Raw genomic sequence first — 23153 nt, 5'->3', positions numbered from 1 at the left:
AATGACTATTTCTAGTACTTTTACAATCATGTTTGTGCACTATTGGAAATGCCATTCTTAATTCTGAATAAGGAATATATTATTCCTAAAGGAGTAATATTTTCTAGTAATAAGTAAACACAAATGCATTTGTTTACTTGTAACTTGAAGATATTATTCCTTCAGGAATAATATATTCCCAATATATTTGTTCTATGTCCCTTATAGGTATATTAAAATTGGGCATAATCAGAAAAAATGATGAAAAAAGTTGAATGAAAAAAGTTGAATGAATGATGAGCTACTTTTTATGTGAGGGGGGGAAATGTGAAGTTGATAAAATAATCAGCAACACATCCAGTGGAACAGTGTTGAATGATTTCACCTTATTTTTGCAGTGTTTTGAACAATCAAAATTTGAAAATATATCCAAAACTCAGCTGGATTGGTTTCTGCTGGGACCACAAACTAAAGTCATCAAGATGAGAAATCTTGAATCTAGTATTGTTCTGTGAAATATGGAAAAGTGCAGCAAAAGAAGTTTAGCTGAAAGGTTTATCTGAAACTATTATACTTCTTCATTTTAGTGACTCCTTGTACAAGGGAAAAAATGATCTAGTTTTATTGAGCTTGTTGCTTGCTCTATCAATTTTTTCTTATCAGAGGCCAGATCCCAGCCAGCAATATAAATACTTTAAAATGGTATCCCAGAGAAACACTGGAGGCGCATTCACCACATCATAAACTTCTCTTTCTATGTGGTGTGTATGTGTTCCTCTTTTAGTTCCTAAGTTTTACTGTGTTACTAGAAATTATCATAAATATGTCATTTTGCATTTTCAGTTTGCAGTTTCCCACTCACAAAACAGCATCACACAACCCTTTTAACCTTTAACTAAGGCCTTAAATTTAGGGCTTAAAATTTGTTTGGGTCCAGCATATATGAAGGCCAGTCTTCTTCCATCTGAGCATGCACCGCCATGCTGCTCAGGTACTGACACCTGTTGATTGTCTCCCTGCCACCTGAAGGTCAATGGGTGGAGATAAAAAGCTTTTTTGACTGTCTGTGGCACTTGGACAGTGAAATACCCTTCCCAATATGATTTATACAGATCCTTTGCTGTCCGCCTTCCTATGGGCTGCAGGGCCAGAACTAGGGTGGGATGAGAGTCCTGGGCACCTGATTCAAAGAGGTACCAAAATCATGATTAATGTTATACATATTATTAGTGGTCATGGGCAATCATTGCATTTCATGCTAAAATAGGGGAGTGAGTTAAATACTGCAGAAATTTCATTAGAAATTTAAAGCTTTAAACAACAGGTACTGCCAATTTCCCCATTCCAGAGTCAGCAACAAATTTAGACCTCTTGAAAATAATCCTTAATATTCATTAATGGTGCTTTATCAAGACTTGTGTGAATGTATTTGTTGTTTCATTTTATTACAACTGTTAATCTTTTACATCATAATTATTGGGCTGGCTTAGGGGTGCAGTTTCATGTTGGTTTCCCTGGATGTAAAGAAACCCATTTCTGGCCCCAGGTGGCTGAAACATAACTCTTGAAGAAAGAGTTTGGCCTTGTGTTATATTATTCATTTCTCCTTTGGCTATATATGTGTGTGGTTGGATCCAGAAGTACTTTTGCATGACTGGAAAGCTTATTCTACAACCCAGAATTTTCAGTGGATTTTTGGGTGCCAAAATGTGCAGAAAGCTTCACAAGAACAAGAGGTTTCGCTGATGTAAACAGTCAGAACTCACAAAAGGTGACTGGGTAGGGAAGGCAGAACTAGAGCTTTCCTGCACAATCTCCCTGTGAATAAGGCTAACGTAAGCTCTATATCTGAATCCTACCTTTCTTCCAGGCACTCTCGTTTCTTGACACAAGCAGAGTCTGTGTTTCAGTTCACCCACCTGTAAAATAAGACGATGATCTGCAGCCACATCTTCCTCTGGGATTCTGTGAAGATTCATTAGTCAATGTCAATAGTCTGGTGTTCTGAAGACAAAACATGCTATAAAAATGTAAAGTACTTAAGATAGCAGGGCATACATCTCCAAGCTTGAACAGTTCTGATTATAATGAAAGCCAAGGAGCTGTGCTTGTAAGGTGAAGGCATGGCCAGAAACAGCTGTAACTGACTCCACCTCAGAACTTTGTATTTCAGATGACACGAGATGAGATGAAAATTCTGCCTGTGGCATTTGACATATGATAATATATTACATATACGGAATCTCCAGCTGCTGCTTGCAGTTATCAAGCAATGAACATAGATGTGTGACTCAGCCTTGATACACAGTCCAATCTGGTGTGAAAAATACCTATATAAATATAGATATATCCTATCATGTAAAATGGTTAAAAATATGCAATCACATACAGAACAAGAAAAACACCAAATGATAGTTGCAGAATTAAAAAGAAAAAGCTGTTCAACTGGAGTTTTTAAAAGTTTGGGGAAATAAAAAAGGAAAAAAGATTCTAGGGAAGCAGGCAGAGGGCCTTCTCGGTAGTGGCACCCACCCTGTGGGACACCCTTCCATCAGATGTCAAGGAAATAAACAACTATCTGACTTTTAGAACACATCTGAAGGCAGCCCTGTTTAGGGAAGTTTTGAATATTTGATGTTTTATTGTGCTTTTAATATTCTGTTGGGATCCACCCAGAGTGGCTGGGGAAACCCAGCCAGATGGTCAGGGTATATATAAATAAATAATAAGTTGGCACACCCAGAGAATCATCTTGGGCAGCAGGTGCTAGAGTCTCTGGTGGCAGCCTTCGCACCTCCAGTTGTCCCTCCTGAGCCTCTGGGCAATTGCCCTTGTTGGAGGACAGAGCTGGGAATGCCACATCACTTGTCCTGCATGCCCAAAACTAGACTGCTTTGCCCTGTGGAGAATGCTGAAGTGAGATTCCGCTGCAAATCCATTCAGTTTCTGGAAGTCAAATTGGGTGGGGATGGGATTTTTGTCCTTTGAATCAGGAAGGAAAATATCTTGGGCTGGCCTTGCTGGCTTCAAAAATATGTGAACAGGTGCCAGGCAGACTTCCTGTGGTCCAAGGTCATGGTAGTACAGCGGTACCTCGGGTTACATACGCTTCAGGTTACAGACTCCGCTGACCCAGAAATATTACCTCAGGTTAAGAACTTTGCTTCAGGATGAGAACAGAAATCGTGCTCCAGCGTCACGGCAGCAGCGGGAGGCCCCATTAGCTAAAGTGGTTCTTCAGGTTAAGAACAGCTTCAGGTTAAGAACTGACCTCCGGAACGAATTAAGTTCTTAACCCAATGTCAGGGCTGCCACCCAGTCCCAGCTCACATAGGACCAAGTCATCCAGCGTTCAGTTTAAAAGAGTCTTTATTGGATTACAGGTTCCATTTCCAAACTGCAATGTGCAGCCCTACCTCTTCTAGGTCAGAGCGACGAAGACCCGTCTGAGTCTCCGCCTCTAGCGCACCAGCTTAATACCCTAGCCTTGCTCCACCTCCTGCGCCTTTCCTTCCGTCTCTGGGTCCTTCTGCCCCCCTGGGTCTCTCCCTTCCTCCTCTCTTCTGACGTGGACCCCCCTGTCCCTTCCGCCTCCTTGCGGCGGGCTTTGGGACTCGGCTCACTCTCTGGGCTGCTAACTGCGCCAGCTTCCGCTACATTTGAACTTGGCGCGCGCGCCCAACTCTCTACTTTCCTCTTGACCGTTTCCTCGCTCCCCGAGGTGGGCGTGACTACTCCTGACTCATGCCCTCCCTCCTTCTGAAAGTCTCCGGAACCCGATATCTGTTCCCCTTTCTCCCCGCTACTCCCGGCTGGGCACGTGGGTCCCGATCTCCAACTGCTGCTCTCTGATCCCTCTCTGGACCCTTCTTCCTGGGGTGCCCCCCTGCTCTCCCCCCTTGCTCTGACTGCTGGCGCTCCCTTCTGGGAATCCTCGGACTCGCTAGACAGGCTCGGTGATCTCGGGTCGTCATCCCCACTCATCCTTCCTTCGTATTCCTCCCCCTCGCTCTCTGTCTCCTCCCTTCTCTGCGTCTCTGCTCCTGAACCCCTGACACCCAAGGTACCACTGTACAAAGGAAAAGACCCTCTCCCAAGTCACAATAAACCTAACCTCAGGGATTGGGGACATTCAGAGAACTTAATTTACAAACAAGTTCTGAGTCCCAAACAAAGTTCTGTGAAAAAGAGCCAGCTTTAGTATGGTGGAGAAATGTCTGCATGGATATATGGATATTATTTCTTGTTACATTGTTTTTAGTATTATGTGTATTTTTATTTTCTGTTCATCTTAATGGCGCTTTTGTTTTTTAAAAATATTTGTGAGTCACTTTGAAAATATTTCATAAAAAGTGAGAAATGGGCTTACATTATAATATCCAGGAGAAATGTTCGCTGCACTTTGTGTTGGAGAGGGAGGATTACGTGAAATATTTTGTTTCTGATTTGCACCATGAGATGGAGGGAGGGAAGAAAGAGGTGTAACATGAATTCAAAATGCTTCTGGAAGCTAAATGCAATATCATCACCCCCCTTCTGAAGTTGTTCCTGTAAACAATTCCTTCTCTTTCCCCTCTTTTTATACTTTCTCTTCACATGGGATTAGGGTTTTGGTTTTTTTTAAGTCTGCATTATTTGTCGGCTATTTCATCTACCAATGCCCAGAGACAAACTTGAATCTAGTTAACAATTTAGTACTGCTGTTATGCAGAGCCGCATATTTTCAAATGTACAGAGGAGGAGGAGTAGAAGAAAATAAATACCTCTCTTAGATTGGATCTTTTTATGACAAGTCGTTGCCTGCAGTGAATTTTTACTCTGAGTTATGGACCCTTGAAATGAGGAGTTTAAAATGGAATATCTTAGCTGTATTAATTTTCAAGTGTAATGCATAAAACAGGAAACAGAGACATCTAGTGGTTTCCACGGCATTGCCCTGAAGATAGCAAATAATTAATAAAGTATGTTTCCCTAGCACCACCCTTTCCCTGTTTATTTACAAAGCATTTGTGTGTTACATAGCATTTTAGTACACAATAGGCATTTTTAAAAATGGAAATCTACAAAATGGAACATTTTATCAGTTTACCAGGTAATAGGCCCCTCTCCCCAATTACATTTTGGAAAATAAAGGTCAATAGTGCATATGAGAATCTGGATTTCCTCCTCAGATGACCCTATTTTTCATTAGGTGGAAAGTATCGGTTTTAGTGAATTATGCTTGAATTAAGATGTAAGCAAGGCACCTGGAATGCTAGCTGACTCTGTTCAGGTGTGGTAGACTAGACTTTGCCTCAGGAAAAAATCACAACAGAATTCCACCTACTGAACAAGTTGAAAATACATTAGCTTATCTAAATGTGTCTTGCGGGGAATAATTCACCTACTTTTTAAGAGCTCAACATTTTCTTGGTGAAGGTATTTGCCGTGGCTTAGTAGTTTCTTGCAGCCAAGGAGGCTCCTAAATCTACGTGGACATAGTCAGGCTTCTCTATTCACAACAGAATGAGGCAACTCCGCCTGCCTTTCCCACAATGCACCTCCCCCCATTTAAAGTTCCAAGGCAGTCCAGGCAGGCTGGGTTTGCACGGAATAGTAATAATAATAATAATTTATCATTTATAGCCCACCCATCTGGCTGGGTTTCCCCAGCCACTCTGAGTAAGTACATCTGAGCATCTGGACTGAGGCAATTTGTTTTTGAAACTCATCATGAGATAGTCATAAGTTTAAATAAAGTTTTATCCACAATCTTTTATGGTTGTCTTCTTCAAAAACTGCCGTCCTAATCGTCTAATGAAAAATGTGCTATGTGGAATGTAAAATGGGCACCGTAACTACCACACTCAAATTATACCTCCATTTCAGCGCCTGCAACCCACCCACACACCGACTGTGCTTGCTAAACTCTTCCCAAATGAAAAGGTAGAGCAGGTTTAAACTACAACACATTATTTACTTTAGCCGCAACGTAGCTGCTGCGTTGTCATAACTGTGTTGCTTTCTCTGAGATTATCACCTTGGACTCTTGTTGAACCTCCCCTTTAGGAATGACTAATAGGCACTTGATGCTAAAAAATATTCATGCACATTTTATTATACGTACCTTCCAAGTTCTTCAGGAAAATAAAGAATGTGAAGCACTACTTGCCGCCTTGTATGCTAACAAGGCTGCATGAAGATTCCTTTCATTGTCACTGGCCATTTGGAAGACTTTTAGAAACCTATAATTCCTTATTCCACATTGCCCAGGGGACTCAGTTGGGATCTGCATGCTGGGGCAGTGCATTTAAAGTTTCTGGGCAAAACTATGGACCCTGTCAGTTTGTATAACTGTAGTTATGTAATACCCTTGCAAGATATTACTCTGGTGTGCAGTATAGCTGGGCTTGTTGACAGCTTAAGCAGGAAGGCCACTGTGGCATAAAATAAGTAACAATCAAAAAATCATTATCTTTTCCAGAGTGGAACAAATCAGCCTTGACTCGCTGTCTAGTTTATTAATAGCACCCTGTGAAGTCTCAAAGGTTTCCAGCTCCTTCTAATTTTATATTTTAAAGGCATTTATCTTAAATGGCTGTGAACATCAATTATGGATAGCCATGCAGACATCCGATTCGTAGCAAAGAGATGCTTTTGAGCAAAATCCTGGTTTCTTGCTAAGGTCTTACCTCTCCATGGGGAAAACAACATAAGTATGGATCACAATTATGCCAGTTTTAAAGGCTGGTGGCTGATAGCAGAGGAACAAAATGCTGGAGAAATGGATTTCCTAAAGTTTGAATAGTGAAATTTGAGCCGGGCATATGAATCTTGTGGACCTAGACTTGGGAAGTGTGAAAATCTTCTCTGTCAAAGTTGTATCTGACCATGATAAGGGGCAGAGAAATCCATCTTACACAGTACAGTGATATGAAACATATGCCACTGCTATGCCAGCAAAATAGCCACTGTGCCTAAGGCATGCTCAGCCCAAAAGGGTGGGTGCGGGGTACAAAAAAAGTGTAAAATTCACACCCACACCCAATGTCCCTGGAAACATCAACACATCCTACCAATCAGGAGGGAGGCTGTGCCCTGATATATGGCAGAAGCCAAGAATGGGAGCACATACCCCAAAACACACCCTTGCATGGCAACACACACAGCATGCATTTGTGTTTGGAGTCCCAAGGTGAGGGTGAGGGTAATGTCTAGGAAGAGACATTAGCAATGTGCTTGAATCCCCAGGAGGCAAATGTTTTATCAAGTGTTCCATTTATAAAGTTATTTATTTATAAAGTGCCCTTTATGAAGTTCTGTCTTGTGAGTTTTTAGGAGGCCAAAGACATTTAGCCCCATGATGTGCACCCAATGTTTCCGTCTAGAAATCATATGCGTGGGGTGTGCTTTTATTGGTTGTTGAGTTACACCATATCCTATGCTCAGTTCCAGTGATGTGAGCAGAATAGTTGTAGGCTACAGAGCCTGGCCAGCAATGTTCAGATTTTCCCTCTCCCACTGAAGTTAATGGGAGGGAACCTCAACTGAAAAGGCTCTTCTCCACTTCAACACTAAGCTCAATGTTGGGGTTGCAAGGAAAGCCTCACCAACAGATCTTAAGGCATGGGCAGGCAGAAAATGGGAGAAGGGCTCCTTCAACTACTTTGCACCAAAGTCTAGCTTCTGTCTATCACCAATGTGCTACTTGCTTTTTTAAAAAAGTAGGAGAGAAAATTGGTGGCATATATTATCTCAATAATAGATTGTGTCCCAATCCTGTTTCCAAGGCTGTGTGCACCCTCCTGTTTACTCTGCATCCAATGCTTTCCTACCGCTGGCTTGAGAAGCCATGGACACATGGTATTAGGTACGGTCCACATCTATCCTGTAGGGTTTTTTGAGAAATCCCGTGTTTTGATGTGCTTCCCCTGAAACTAGCTTCAGTCTGATTTGAAAACATAGGCTCTATGAAGATACCTAACACCTGGTCTATACCTGCTGTCTACCCACTGGTGTGGACACACGGTGGGTGACTTGTAAACACACCTTAACCATACAGCAATATGCAAATGTGACTTGAAAATCAGTAGTGTTGGTGGGAAACTCCACGCTGCGTTTTAAGCTGGTAATGTGTACACGGTCTAAGTAAGATCCCTAAGTCATTGTCCCTCTGCCATTACTAGAAGATATAGTATTTTTTAATTGTGGTTGTAGTCACAGTAGTAGTAGTAGCAGCATCACAACTCTGGTAGTGAATTGTTGCTTTTATAAGTACAGTGGTACCTCGGGTTACATATGCTTCAGGTTACATACGCTTCAGGTTACAGACTCTGCTAACCCAGAAATATTACCTCAGGTTAAGAACTTTGCTTCAGGATGAGAACAGAAATTGTGCAGCGGCAACGCAGCGGCAGCAGGAGGCCCCATTAGCTAAAGTGGTGCTTCAGGTTAAGAACAGTTTCAGGTTAAGAAGAGACCTCCAGAACGAATTAAGTCCTTAACCCGAGGTACCACTGTACACATTTGCCACATGGAAGATTCTCAGAAAGGGATGCAGCTAAGTGGTGGGGCACTTACCAGTACTTTGCTTGCTTGCAAGAAACTCCTGTCTTTGGTATCTCCAGGTGGGGCTGCAAAAGACTCCTGCCTGGTGCCCTGCAGAGTCAGTGCTAGTCAATGTGGGCAATACTGTGCTTGAAAGTATAAGACAACTAAACATCCACAGGACAGGTGGATAATTGGCAACAGTTAATGCCAACATCTCTTTGTCCCCCCGCCCCCCCGAATTTCTGAAGGCATCAGAAAGAGCTCTCTAGGATCTCTTTAAAGATTGCAGTTAGAGGTTTATGATCTGTATCTCGTAGCATGGGTAACTATAATAAATGTACGGCAGAAGTTGTAGTGCAATGCCCAGCACTGATTACTCCAATAAATGGGCCATTTTCTTCACTAGAGTAGTTTGCAACCATATAACAATGTAACGTTCTGTCTAGCAATGTACAACTTCATCAAAGTATACTGTCTCTCCTCTTGTAGTGTGTGTATGCACTCGTGGTGTGTGTATTAGGAAGAAGAATTGTGGCATGTTCATTGCCATATAATTCCTTATATGTTTTGCACATTGTGGTGCAGTTACTGTTCTACCAAAAAAATAAAATAAAAAAATAAAATCCCTTAAACTTGATCATCCACTTACTTTTTGCTATATATAAAGTGTTATAATAATGATCTGTTATAATAATTTGAAAAAATTAAATGTTATAATCATTTGAGAATTCTGGAATTCCCTCGGTTTTTAAATTAAAAGCCAGTCAATACACACCCCTTTTTATTTTTAGGCTACAACTAGATTTTATTATAGATATGTACTAATGTACATTCCTACCCATCAGCCAGTAACATGAGTTGCAAGGTGTATGTTTGCACTGGATGACAGGTAGCAATTCAGGCCAATTGGCAGGAAGGGAGGCAGACATTATTGTTGTAGGAACCCTTAGCATACCCTTTGCAGCAAGCATTGGATGTGATGCAATAGGTTTGTTCACACGTTACACTGAATTCAGGTAAAAGCTGTCTCTATGCATGTACAAGCGTTCATGCAAAATAATGTACAATTGTTGATTTGTACCACTCAGCTATTGCGTAGACAGGTACTCAGACTCCACACATGTTGAATGTTACATATACAGTGGTACCTCGGGTTACATATGCTTCAGATTACATACGCTTCAGGTTACAGACTCCGCTAACCCAGAAATAGTACCTCGGGTCAAGAACTTTGCTTCAGGATGAGAACAGAAATTGTGCAGTGGCGGCGCAGGAGGCCCCATTAGCTAAAGTGGTGCTTCAGGTTAAGAACAGTTTCAGGTTAAGAACAGAACCCCAGAACGAATTAAGTTCTTAACCCAAGGTACCACTGTACGTAAATGTGGAAATATACTATTTGTATACTGAGGTACATAGATTATATAGTTGTTGAATGTAACATGTGAACACCCATTATGGTTCAGCATCACAAGAACAAACCTAGCTCATACACTCCCTTCTGGCACAGCTATCAAGGGGAATTCAAAAACTGTTTCTGAGTAACCAAAGTTGGCCATGTCCTTTGAACCCACACAAACTGGGTTAATTCAAGCAAGCTAACCTCAAATAATAGTTCATGCCTTGGTTTCGCTAATCTTTGTTAAGATTTACCATAGTTTAGGGTTCCGACAACATGCTAAGCCGTTATCTAAAACAAAAATGAAATATTCTAATTCCCTCCTTGCAATTTTGCCAGTGAATGAGAGGAACAGTTGGTGCTTATGAGTTGGGGGCGAGGAAAGGTTAGGCTTGTTCTTGTAACACTACACCATGGTAAAGTATTACATACCTGTGCAGCCACTGCCTTCACTCTTTTGCAATATAGTTTAAGCAATAGTTTGGGCTCTTCATCTTTATATGCAGGAGCTCCCTGGCTATTTGTAGAACTTAATATGTATAACTAAACCATTTAATTCTATGAAGAACTGTGTAGGCTCTAGAGCCTGAGAAAGGCCTTCAATAATTTATAACGTGATTTCTCTCAGAAGAGCTTTAATTTTATTGCTAATATTATGGGACACATCCAAGACCTTGCAAGCCTGGTTTAACGTTACTTATATAATGTCAGCATTTGTACTCAACAGACATCTTTGAGGGAAAGGGAAAAGTTAAATAGGAGTGGACGGCCCAGGATTTAAAAAAAGAAGAAGGGGGAAACCTGGGATCTCTGTGGGAATATGGGGTTTTTTAATTATTATTTGTCTGAAGAAAACACCTTGTTTTTCTACATCTTTTACTATATGGGAAAAAGCAATGCCTTGAATATTCCCATAAGCAAAATGTGGGAAACATAGCCTGTGCTTTTATTTGAGACCAAACTTCTGCAGAAAGGTACAACATCCAAGCTTACTGACTGCTATGTTTCCCCTGCTTCTGATCCTTGTCTTAGTTTCCAATAAAAAGGTCTGTTTTATTTAATGTATCATCTCTGACTTCCTGAGGTACGATGTGGTCAAAAGCAACTTTATCTTTATAGCGTGGTGCACTGCCTCCTGCAGATTTAGTGATGCTCGAAGGGTTTTTGTGTTCTTTTTTAAAGAAAAGATACAAGTGTTGAGGTAAAACTGTTTTGGCGGCAATCCTTTAACTTGATTTCATCTTGGCTTTCTTTATTGCTCTGCAGGCCTGTCAGATAAATGACCACAAATCCTAATTCTTGAAATCCAGACCCTTTTCTGGAAGAATCCTCCCAGAGGCTGAGAACGGTTTTAATTTTTTTAAAAGCAATTTGAGATGTTCTTCTACATGCCCAAATACTCAGCACTGCTGCTTTAATATGTGTGTGGAGGAGTTTCATGTTTCATTCTGTAACCAAGGAAAGGCTCTGTGTAGACAACATAGTATTATAGTCTATGTGCTTAGTATTTTCCTTCACCACATAATACAGGAAGCTAAGCAAACTATGGGGCTTTGGTTCCTGCAAGCAAAGGTGCTTTGAAATGTATCCAAAGGCTGTTTCATTTATTTCAATATGCTCACATTTGTTGGGTAAAATAAATAGATCTGGTTCCTCAGTTTCATGTCAACTCAGTGGCCTGACCATGAAGGAAATCTGTGAGTGCATTAGCGTTGACTCATGCCTTACGGAAATGATGACTAAATGGATTGATAAAACATGGTTTGATTACCCAGTAGATCCATATAGATTTGGATTTTCTCAATCTATCAGCCAAGAGAGCCCCGTGTTACCAAGTCATACATGGCATGGATTTTCCAATGTTTTGTACACATTTCCTCTGCACAGCCCACATCTGAACTGACTGTAAAGAGCTCAGCAATACACTTTTGGGTGATAAGTTGAGCATGTTTAAGCCCATTAACTCAGTGGTGACCTAGATTTTTAGTGTTTTTAACAGGTGATACCCAATGTTAACCAATGTTAACTTAAGTTCATTGGTTTCAGTGGATCTACTCTAAATATGACTACCAATGTACATGACTGTACATTGTAATCTCCCAAATATGCATATCATCCTGAAGCAAAGTTCTTAACCTGAGGTAATATTTCTGGGTTAGCGGAGTCTGTAACCTGAAGCGTATGTAATCTGAAGAGTATGTAACCCAAGGTACCACTGTATAAATTGAACTTAAAATCTAACATGACTTACTCTCAACTATTGAAGCCATTTTTAGATGTTATTTTATTTGCAAAATGCCCTTGGGAAACGTTTTCTGAAAGAGGCTGTAAAAGAATAAAAGGATTGACCTGATTGATAACATTATCACAGTATTTATGCACATTTTTCAGAGCTGGGAAATTTCCCATTTGGTATCTTTATTAAAATAAAGCTTTATTTGCAATTTATTTGAGGACAGTTCAAAATCAGAAATATGCTTCATGCTGTGTTGATTACTAAGAAGGAAAAGCAACTTTAAAAGAATCTGAAGAGGAGAATGAAAGTTTAGCTTCTGTTCTCAATGACATAGAACTTTTGTTCCCAAATATTTGATCAAGATGCAGAAGTTGTTTGTGAGAGGCTTGTGAGTGCACTGTAATCATGTAAGCAATTAGGAAACAAGACAGCAAGTATGCAGAGGTCTCAGGCTGTATAGACACTATGAGTTTTTATAACTGATATTTTTATCCAGTTCGTTCAAGCATATATTAGCCCTGAGGGTGCATATGTATGCAGTAGCTGGTCTTATAAATTATACCCATTAGGTCTGAGAATTCTACTCCTTAGAAGCATGTCTGGCTGCCTGACTGCTCAATCCTTCACTTTTTACCTTAAAAACAAGGTGGCCAATGATTACACCTAAGTTTGGCTTCCTAGCCTCATCTCCCTACATATTAAAAATTTTTTTGCTGCTCCCTGCTCCCTTAATCTGGCCTTGCAGTGCCACTGGTCACACAGAAGAGGGCAGAGAGTTGTCCTCTGCTACCCAAGTGTATAGGACTTGATCTAATCAGCCTAGGTTATAGCAACGCATATTGGTGGTGGTTGTGGTAGGTGAGGGGTAGAAGCATGGGACGGTGGTGATGGTAGAACCCTTAGCTACTTGATATTTAGGTAGAAGTGGCAGGAGTTTTTTGGGAGGGCCCCAGGCAGCATGGAGTCCTGGACCCACATCCCTTAATCTGGCATTGCAGTGCCACTGATCACGCAGAAGAGGGCAGAGAGTTGTCCTCTGCTACCCAAGTATATAGGACTTGATCTAATCAGCCTAGGTTATATAGCAAGGTAGATTTCAGTTGAATAGTAGGAGAAACATCTTAATGGTCACAGCAGTTCGACAATGCATCCAAATGGGTAGTATTTCACTAAGTTTTACTCAGAGGAGACCAACTGAAATGAATGTCCCTAACTTATATTCATTTCAGTGGGTCTACTCTGAACAAAACTTAGTTGGATACTATCCAATTATTCTAAAGGGCTCGAGAGATCTCACTTTCTGGAGCTCTTCAAGCTGTGACTGAACAAGTTGAGGATAATCTGACATTCAATTTTCCTGCAACAAGCAATGGGTTATATATACCTATTTTTCTATATGAAAAGAGAGAGATGTTATATCATACATATATGGAACACACAGGTATGTGTCTCTCTGTGTTGTGTATGTACATACAAATATAGCATACACGAAATATGACCAGATATGTTCCTTGATACTTCAATCATATTAAAGTAATGTAGCTTTAGGGACACGGGTGGTGCTGTTGTTTAAACCATTGAGCCTAGGACTTGCCGATCAGAAGGTCGGCGGTTCAAATCCCCGTGACAGGGTGAGCTCCCATTGCTCAATCCCTGCTCCTGCCCACCTAGCAGTTCGAAAGCACGTCAAAGTGCAAGTAGATAAATAGGTACCGCTCTGGTGGGGAGGTAAAAGGTGTTTCTGTGCACTGCTCTGGTTCGCCAAAAACAGTTTAGTCATGCTGGCCACATGACCCAGAAGCTGTGTGCGGACAAACGCCGGCTCCCTCAACCTACAGAGTGAAATGAGTGCCGCAACCCCAGAGTCATCCGCGACTGGACCTAATGGTCAGGGGTACCTTTACCTTTAATGTAGCTTTATATACCTCAAAGGTGTGTGTGTGTGTTATAAAATAAGTAACTAAGTAAATGTAGGATTTATAATTTCCTTTGGCAAACAGAAGATACTTCTGTCAAACTTGCAGCAAATTACCTAACATGCAGTCATGGTTCTTCCTCATTGTTGAGAAGCTTCACGTTTTGACTAACAATTTACGCATAAATCAATCTTGCTGTCTGATGTAATTTCAGGATGTTTATGTAGATGCCACCAAGAAACGGCCCTCAGATCAATCTGCTGCTGTTTCAGGACTACAGTTGAGTTGTCAAAGTGATTTGGAGCAGCAGGAGAACAAGGAGGAGATGGCGCAGACAGCTACATCTGCAGAGAACAGGATGGCTAAAGGTCAGTTGACCCAAGTTCTGAGAGATGCATGCTGTTCACAGATACCTTGCATGATTTCACCTGGAACCACTGGATCTGTATAAAAGCACAGAAAATACAGAACTCTAGAGAATCATAGTGTTAGAAGGGACCCCAAGGGTCCCTTCAGATTCCCACTCATGTGTCTGCCACAGATACATCTGATCATTCAGCAGCAGCATTGAATTAAAGTCACTTTCATACTGCAACAAGAATAGTCAGTGTTACTCACAACAGATGGACCTTTATTATATTTAATTTGAGGCTCCATTTCCCCCCACCACTGTTGCTCAGCCTTGATATTAATAAAAAAAAGTATGTTATTGTGTTAAAACTATAAAGATGTCTTCAGTTTACACTTTTTATTTCCAAAAATATGCTTAACGTTTATATTGTTTCAAACTTTTAAAGTGCTTCTCAGAGATGCTTACTATAGACCTCTCTCTTATGTTCTACAAATGGGAAAGCAGAAAGCTAATCCTGACAGAACAGCAGCTCTCAGCCATATATGGCTTCCTGGAATTACAACAGGGTGCCTGTGTCTGGTACATCATAATTCTGGGCTCCTCAACATATTGGTGCCCGGGGGTTGTGAGCTCCTCAAAATGGCCATTTTATGGAAGAAAAAATGGCTATGCTCAGAACACCTCCCCCACCCCGCCCCCAAACCCCCCAGGTAAAATACTTACTGTCCCAAACAAAAAAAAAAAAAAACACATACAAAAAAGCATCCTCTCACAAGCAGCAAACAACAACAAAAGCCAAGAAACACATTTAAAAAAACCTGAGAGAAGTAGGGAGCATGACAGATGACAAGGGGAGTGTCTGAATGTGCCATGTTGCCAAATTGAAGGCCCCAGTCATTGCTGTTGATATGCAACCTGTGTTATAATATTAAGGTTACAAGCCATGCTTGCTGACTTACTAGAAATAACTCCCACATATGAATGGGATCAGTGTTTACAAAAGAGTCGCTTCCTTGAGAACAGATTCACAAAGGAAGCAAGATCAGAAATGAATGTGGAAGTCACTTTATCCTTTGATGTACCAGATCTTTACCCGGTTTTTACCCACTACATACTGTCATCTTCAAGGATAAGAAATGACAAGGTTTCAAGACTGAGCTTGCTGGGTGGTTAAAACCCAACTCCTTTCACCGTTTTGCCATGGATTCCAATGCTCCCTGTTTCCAATCACAAAAAATGCATGGATTCCAATGCTCCTGTTTCCAATCACAAAAAATGCTGTGAATAAATATATACAGTTCAGAAAGTAATAATCAGTGGTGTTGGTTTTTATGGGTAAAGCTGAGAGAGTTGTCAGCATCTTACATTGATGACAAACAGTTCAGTTCTCTGCCCATTAATCAAATGTGACTGATTCTAAAGCCTGGTTTATTCATTCTCTGAGGATGTGGTAAATACATCCAGTGGGGCACCATAGTGATCCTTGTCCTCATGCGCCCTCCTTATCAACTTCCTTTAAGGCAATTAGAGCTGATGTGCATAAATATAAGTGAGGAGGCCCACTCACACAAGGAAAAAGGGCTGGGTAGATCATATGAGAAGGGCCTGCTTGGGTTGGTGTTCATGTGTTTAGCCTTATGCATAGTAAGGAAGATCCTGAGAGCCCCAGGCTCATTCTAGCACTTTTCTACAGATAATATGCTGAATAGGTTATTGTGTAAGCTGTCAGGGGACTCAAACTCCAGACTCTGGTACAGGATAACAGTGTATTACTCACTGCGCCCCAAGTTGTCCTTGCTTCAGGGCAGCTCTTGGGCAGAGGAAGCGATTGGCCTTTCTGTGCTGCTGCAACAATGGCCAGAGGGATTGTCGCAGCTCATCAGTCCAGTCAGACCAGGTGATCTGGAATCCAGCAGGGGACTGGCTGAACTGTTGTTTCAGGTTTGGCTTCTTCTTGGTTGGCTACAGGTTCCTGTCCTTGCTTTGCAAACTTCCCTCAGGCTCATCTGACTGCTGTTTGTTGCTTTGGACACTGATTTCTGCCTGACCTGAATTCTGTCTTGGGCCCCTCTGAGTTTTATCTGCTGCTCTGAGTCTTTCCTCAGCATGGGCTGGGGCCCACCATGCACACCTCTGACCTTTCCATTGGACCGGTACTTGCACAGCTAACCTAGCAGGTCCCTATCACATTGTATGAACTGCCTCCCTGAGAAACATCAGGATTACACATCACAGATGTCCCACAAAACAGTAGGAGATTGTGCTAATCCCAGCAACTGTCACCCTGGAGCATGAATGCAGAAGACCTTAAGAACACCCTGTGCGAGTCTAACATAACATTCTGGATTGAAATGCTCATCCCAACTGACTTCAGAAGGACCATGTTGATATCCACATATCTGTATGTTGGCTTCATCTGGATTGTTTGATTGAGCTGCTGATGAACAAAACACTGCTGGCCATCAGCATACAGCTTAAGCCTTTGCGGCTTTGTGGAGAATATCTGCTGAGCTGTTTGTTCATAAATAAACAAGCAGTCATGTCTTATTTCCTTCATAATAGAAATAGAAATGTGAGGGGGTAGTAATTCACAATCAGACTGCTCAGAGGCACGAGGCCAAAGCCAGAGTGCCTGGCTGTGAATTAATACAACATGCCTTACTCTGGAGTGTCTGGCTGCAATTGCAAAATTATACTATAAAATACACTTTTCCCTCTAGCCTCGTGGTGCTGTCAGCTGCGCAGAGTGTGCCGTCATGTAGCATTTGATTTCTGAGTTGCACAGTGATTTAAGTGCTGCCAAACAAAACCAAAGTAAATAGTCATAGACAAAGTCGTATTCAGTGCCTTCCTTAGATGGGTGTCTAGGGCAATGGGTGTGCCCAGTGAAGGAGCAGTAGCATCATGGGCTGCTCTTGAGAGCCCCACCTAAGTTTCCAAAGTGGCTCCCTGAGTAATATTCTCCTTGAGAAATAAAAAGTCAGCATTACTAACAGTGCAAAAAGCAGCTAGCTGTGTGTGTAGCTGGATCTTTTGGCCAACGTCCTATTCTTGAGAGGCTGGTAATGGTGGGATGTTTCATGTACTGTAGACCCCTAACCCCATGTTGTGTCTCCTTCTTTATTTTCAGATTCATCAAAGGGAGTGCTTGCGAAGCACAGAGCAGAAAAGAAACCAAATTCCAGGCCTGACGTTGATGATAAAGATATCAGTGTTACAGAAAGTGTTACCCCAAAAAATCCAGGAGAACACATCTAATGGTAACGCAACCTACTTAAGAAGAGGGACAAAAAGTGTGTTTGCCTTGTTATTAGACACCAGTGTAAACCAAAGATGATGGGAGGGGAGGGATGGGGAGAAAGGGGTCGTGTAGGCACTTGTACTCACACAGAGCTCTCCTCCCCCCTCCTCTGATCAAGAATATGAGTCTGCCAGGCCCACAGTTGTTCAAATAACACCAAGAAAGGGTTCTGTTCAATGATGTAATCAATTGATTGGTTTCTGTTCTTCAGTGGTTCCTCAAAATGTGCTATGTTATTCTGCCTAGTACAACTAGCCCTTTGGGTTGTACTAGAGCAGTCTTACCTAAGCTGATGCCCTCCAGATGTTAACTTGTGTCAATCCTAGCCAGCATGGCTATTGGTCAGGGATTATTGAAACTGTAGTTCAAAACATCTGGAAGGCACTAGATTGGGGAAGGCTGTAGTAGTCTATGGTTAAACTAGACTCGGCAAGCAATATGCAGTAGAAAAGGTGTGATTTGCTTTTAAATCCCATCTGCTTCCTTCTTTTGCAGGAGCTCAGCAGAATGCACTCTTTAAGTTACTACATCTGCCTGCAGGCTCTTCTTCTAATTGTGACATTTGCTGTTCAAGCATCAGGCCCTTCAAACCTTTATCCAGCTGCCCTTTAAAAGTCCCTGTCAACAGAGAGCAAGCTGCACTTTATTAGCCCTGTTGTTTGAAGGCTTTAGCAACACATGAAAGCAAATACCTTTGCTGTCTCTCAGGAGATTGCTATCAGAGTCCTGGATTATGAACCCATCCCATAAATTACCATCTTCAGTGGCTGAGCCAGCAACCTAGTTGTCTGAGATCATTTGATAAACAAAGGACATCCTAGTTTCTACCAGTCAGTTGGGCTACTTCTGACCTTCAGAGATCTTCCAGACACTCTTTATCTAGCATGCCAAGCATGACTCTAAGTAAAGTGCATGAAAAATAAAAATAAAAACCCACACACAATTATTTTCAATGAGAATGATAACATTTGACAGGATCTGATAATGAGTTGTAATATGCTGGGTATAGAAAGTTTTATTTGTGTTTGTGTATGTGATATCAATTCACAACAATGGCTTTGCCAATGATGAGCCAAGTATTCCAGATGCCTTGATTCTCTCTGAGAACAATTTTTATATGGCCGTGGAGATTTGCAGAAATTAAAGCTCAAATTTTAATGTCAGATCATTTTGAATAATAATAATACACAGACAAAAATTTTTTTTTACTTATAGAAATCTGTATTGGACAGGTGCTGAAAACAAGACTGTGTAATCCTGGTTTTAAGAGAATACATTAAATTGCCTGAGGATTTATTTTAGGATTGTTTAAGCTACATAAAAAACAAAAGTAAGAGCAATCGGAGAGTGAGTGTAGGCAGTGCTCTTGATATACCGGTAGCTGTTATCAATAATACAGAAGCATTCTGATGAGTCTGAACATGAACGAGTCTTTTGTCCACTTTATTTTTCAGACTCCTCTGAAAACAAAATGATTCAGTCTTGTCAGAAATGATTGTACTGCTGTCCACATCATTGAGTATGAAGGCGGCAAGGCAACGAAAGAAGAAATAGATACTCCAGTGATGGTGAAATGAATGTTGCTGTGCTTTCAAAAACACTGAGACTGAAAGGCGGTGATACTGATTTATATTATTGAAGGAAATAGTAAAAAGAGGAAGAAGAAGAGTTACTAAACCTTCAGATAACTTTGGAACAGAACAGCTTCAGAACAGTGGAAGTGCAACCTTGTTACTCTTGCTTGATCTCTCAATGGCTTTCAGTACTGACCTCCTGAGTTGGGAGCAGGTAGTAATGTGTTGCAGTGGTACCACTCCTACCTACAAGTCTGGGTTCAGGTAGTAGTATTAGATAGACCCTGTTTTACATGTCTGAATCCTCTGGATTTCTGTTTTATTTGCTTTTATTTGTTTTTAAGTGTTTTTCTATCGCCGTTTTAGGTTGTGTGTCTTTGTTTTAATGATACAGTATATCATTTGCTTTTTAGACTTTTGAGTGATTTTTCAATTTTAAGCAGTTTATAAATGCTTTTTAATAAATAAGTAGGGAGTGCAGCCTACACACACACAGCCTTTAGGCTACAATTCTATTCCACACTTAACCTGGGAGTAAGTCCCATTTCACTCATTGGAGTGTACTTCTGAGTCAATAGGCATAAGATTGCACTGCTACAAAATTGATCAGCCACTATGCTAAAATGCCGCCTTACCTACAACTGCAAGAAGCACTGGCCTTGCCCTCTGTTGCACCTGGTAATCTAGTTGCAGAAATGATCCACCTGGCTGTGCTTTGGAGAGTTCTGTGATAAGCAGGTATCAGCAGGTTTCATTTTTCCAAGGCTGAATCTGCAGGGGATGATTGGAAATGCTCCATTGACTGAATTTTCTCCTGCCATGCCACTGTCAGGGCATAGGAAACCTGTCGGATTAAACAGAGAGAAGAAAAAACAAAGCACAATTCTACTTTTCCTAAAGGGTAGGGGGAACACCACTCCAGACACTGCTTCCTTGCAATAGTATCCACAGCAAAAGAGAAAGATGCCTTGGCCCTGTTAGGAATATATCCATAACATCCATCCATAACATCCATCCATAACACATATACATGGTGTATAAAGAACTTTGCAATGCTAATTTTCCAAGGGTATATTTGCAGCCCCTGTTCAGATTATCATTGGCAACACCAGTACTCTGTTTGATCCATACTGCCTCAAGTAATATGGCTGGTGAATGCAGCTTTGTAAAAACTGTGGGCTGAATGTGTGCAGTTCTGCACATTTCTTCACAAAATAAAGCTTTGCTGATCTCAATGGGACTTGCCAGGTAAGTGTGTTAAGGACTGCAGCAGGTTGGTTACACTTGGGTTCCATTGATTTCAGTAGGAACTAAGTCATGACTATCTTTTCCCATTGATTTCGAGGGAACCAATACACTGTTTGGATCCATGTGTGCTTCTATGACCAGTTTCTTCAACACATGCAGTAGGATCAAAGCCAAACAGTTCATAGATCAAAATCCCAGAAGATGAAGTGTATACTCCCTCTCTGCACAATCTGTGCTAGTAAAGACCTTCTGTATTTAGTCCTAAGCTGCTTCTTTCAAGAAGCAAATCTAGTCTCAAATCCCTGACAATTTCTCTTACTCTTTTTAAAGTGTTGAACATTGTTTGCCCAAGAGTCTGAAGGTTAAAGAATTTCCAGATCCACTATGATTCTCTTCCAAGAGTAATGGGATCAAGAAAAGACCTATCATTAAATGTGCTTCAAGGGAAATATTGTTCTAAACAAAGAATGAAGCTTTTCTAGAACAAAATCTAAAATCTATTTAGGAATAAAAATAACAAACATTTTAAAAAATCCCAAAATATTGTATCAAACAAAATCAAGGTAGGAGTACAAAAATGTCCAATGAAACAGTGATCAATTCTCCTCTTTTTCCATAATTTGCCACAGGCTCTGTTGCTGTGGGTTGCAGAAGGCTACAGAAGAAAATTAAGAAACCTGAATTAAATAATATTAATAATTATGTCATGGATCATTCACCTCCAATGTGAATAGGAAATGTAGAGCATGGTGGAAAACGTCATACAGTCATGTAATTGACTAAGCAACATACCTAGTTTCATTTATTTAATTATTTAAAAATCACAAATTATAATTCTAGTTCTATTTATTTCATTGAAAGAAGAAAGCCACCTGCCTCCTTCATTTATTTGTTTGGGTATTTGTTTTGTCAGCTTCTGGGCGGGGGGAGGCTTCCTTTTCAGAGACTCTGTGGGATATAATATAAATTAAACACAGAAAAGGTCAAAAACTTGTTTTCAAACTTTTCTCGAGTACAATTAGCGTAATATTTTAACAGCTGGCAGCTGCAGTAATTACTTTTAGATTATACATGGAAATCTGTTGAAATATAATTAGTCTGATCTATGAACCAGGTAATTATAGTAAACACTCCCACATTTTCTTAGACCTCATTAACTTATTTCCTTTTAAAATTGCTAGATAATGACAGTACATTAGAAGTTTATCCATAAAATGACACTGAATAATTGGAACCCATGTCCTGGGACATTAAAGGACAAAGTAGCACTTCAGTGTTCAGTGTCCTGATGCATTTTAAAGTACCAATGCTCATATCAGCAAATAGTGTGTGACTTTGAGAGAGAATGGACACATCAAAGCAGAAACAAGGTGTGAGGGGATAATATGGTTTGCCCCCAATCTCAGCTTGCTCCTAAGAGCCAACTAAAATATTGATATAATGCAAAATAAATGTCTTAATACCCACAAGATCTATTTACATAAGTATGCCATTACAGCATAGCCACCATGGGAATATGGTTGAAGAGTGATATTAAAATACCTCTTTCTACCTAGCTACCTATTTAATGATAGAATCTTCTAGGAATGTACAAGAGCTGCCCAAATATTATTTTCATGGAGAAAACATTTTGGCTTCTGCATATGACACAGGAAGACTCAAAGTACATGTTGTGTATTATACATGTCACCAGGGCAGGCAGAGGAAGAAATGTGAGACAATGGTATCTTTATTGCCTGGAGCTCCCTGTTCCTTCCCTTGGCAGCATGGGGCTTTTGAACTATCTCCAACAATTATGGTGAATGGATTTGTGTGACATTGCAAGTTGACTAGCTTTTGGGTTTGAACTGTTGGTGACAACTAATTGACATTTCTGTAAAGTCTTCCAGAACAGGAAAGTTCTCATAAAAGAAAGCTATCCACTTCCTAAAAACTTTTCCCCCTGAAATAATATGACAGCAGATCCAAACCTTTAAGAAGGCTGCTGTGCCTTTGAACTACATGGAGGGTTGAAATCCTACTAGATGTGACTTTTCATATTCCTGTAGCATGGTGGTGGGGCCATACGGTGCCATTTTCCTTTTTGTGTCTTTGAAAGTCACAGGAGCTCTGTCAGGAGATGGGCTTAGCATTGTCGCCTTTCCTATAGACAATGGCATTGCATGTAGAATAGTAATGTGACCAATATAAAACAACAGGTGGATATTTGCCCATCACTGCATTTTCACTGTCAGGAAAAGCTTCACCTGTTGAAACTTAGCGCTTAAATCAATGAGCAAAAAAGCAATGAGTGAAGATTTTATACTGCGGGTGTAAACAGGCACAGAATGAAGGAAGTAACCTGAGTGCTGACTACATATGGACCTGGCATCCTCATGTGATACAACTGCAGAGCTTTCAAAGCCTCCTGGCAGGGCTCCTGCGTTTAAGGGAAATGGTGCGATGGAAAACCAGCAAGTTAAAACTTCCTCAGCACTAAGGCTTATAACGGGCTTTACTTGTTAAATTTTGTGGAGTTATTGAAGACAGAAAAAGGTGACGCTAATTCTACTGGCAGGACAGTCCATGTGTGTGGTGCAATGTCCATGAGAAGAAAGTTGAATGTTCTAGAAAGCAAAAGAG

The 23153-nt window shown here is 40.8% G+C and overlaps 1 protein-coding gene and 1 long non-coding RNA gene across 6 annotated transcripts in view; one reads left to right on the top strand and one right to left on the bottom strand.

The window, feature by feature from the left end:
* Nucleotides 1-5477, bottom strand: part of LOC310704507 — a 61578-nt gene extending 56101 nt beyond the window's left edge. For 2 of the 5 annotated variants that reach the window (XR_014524820.1, XR_014524821.1), the window contains exons 1-2: nucleotides 5367-5477; nucleotides 1899-1944 (exon numbers count right to left, since the gene is read on the bottom strand). This is a non-coding gene — a long non-coding RNA (uncharacterized lncRNA). Of the gene's footprint in view, nucleotides 1-1838; nucleotides 1945-4742; nucleotides 4816-5366 lie in introns of those variants that run through there. The other 3 variants (XR_014524819.1, XR_014524822.1, XR_014524823.1) reach the window with 3 other exon arrangements.
* THEMIS (thymocyte selection associated) overlaps nucleotides 1-19768 on the top strand; it is a 61867-nt gene extending 42099 nt beyond the window's left edge. Inside the window, exons 5-7 of the mRNA XM_083498003.1 lie at nucleotides 14271-14424; nucleotides 17539-17701; nucleotides 19164-19768. Coding sequence (XP_083354129.1) covers nucleotides 14271-14424; nucleotides 17539-17666 — 282 coding nt within the window. The 3' untranslated portion in view covers nucleotides 17667-17701; nucleotides 19164-19768. The remainder of the gene's footprint in view (nucleotides 1-14270; nucleotides 14425-17538; nucleotides 17702-19163) is intronic.
* Nucleotides 19769-23153: the final 3385 nt, after the last annotated feature.

This window comes from Podarcis liolepis (assembly GCF_965112155.1).
Source record: "Podarcis liolepis genome assembly, chromosome: 3".
NCBI lineage: Eukaryota > Metazoa > Chordata > Lepidosauria > Squamata > Lacertidae > Podarcis > Podarcis liolepis.
The sequence above is the reverse complement of the archived record's forward strand: the minus strand, read 5'-3'. Positions and strand labels throughout refer to the sequence as shown.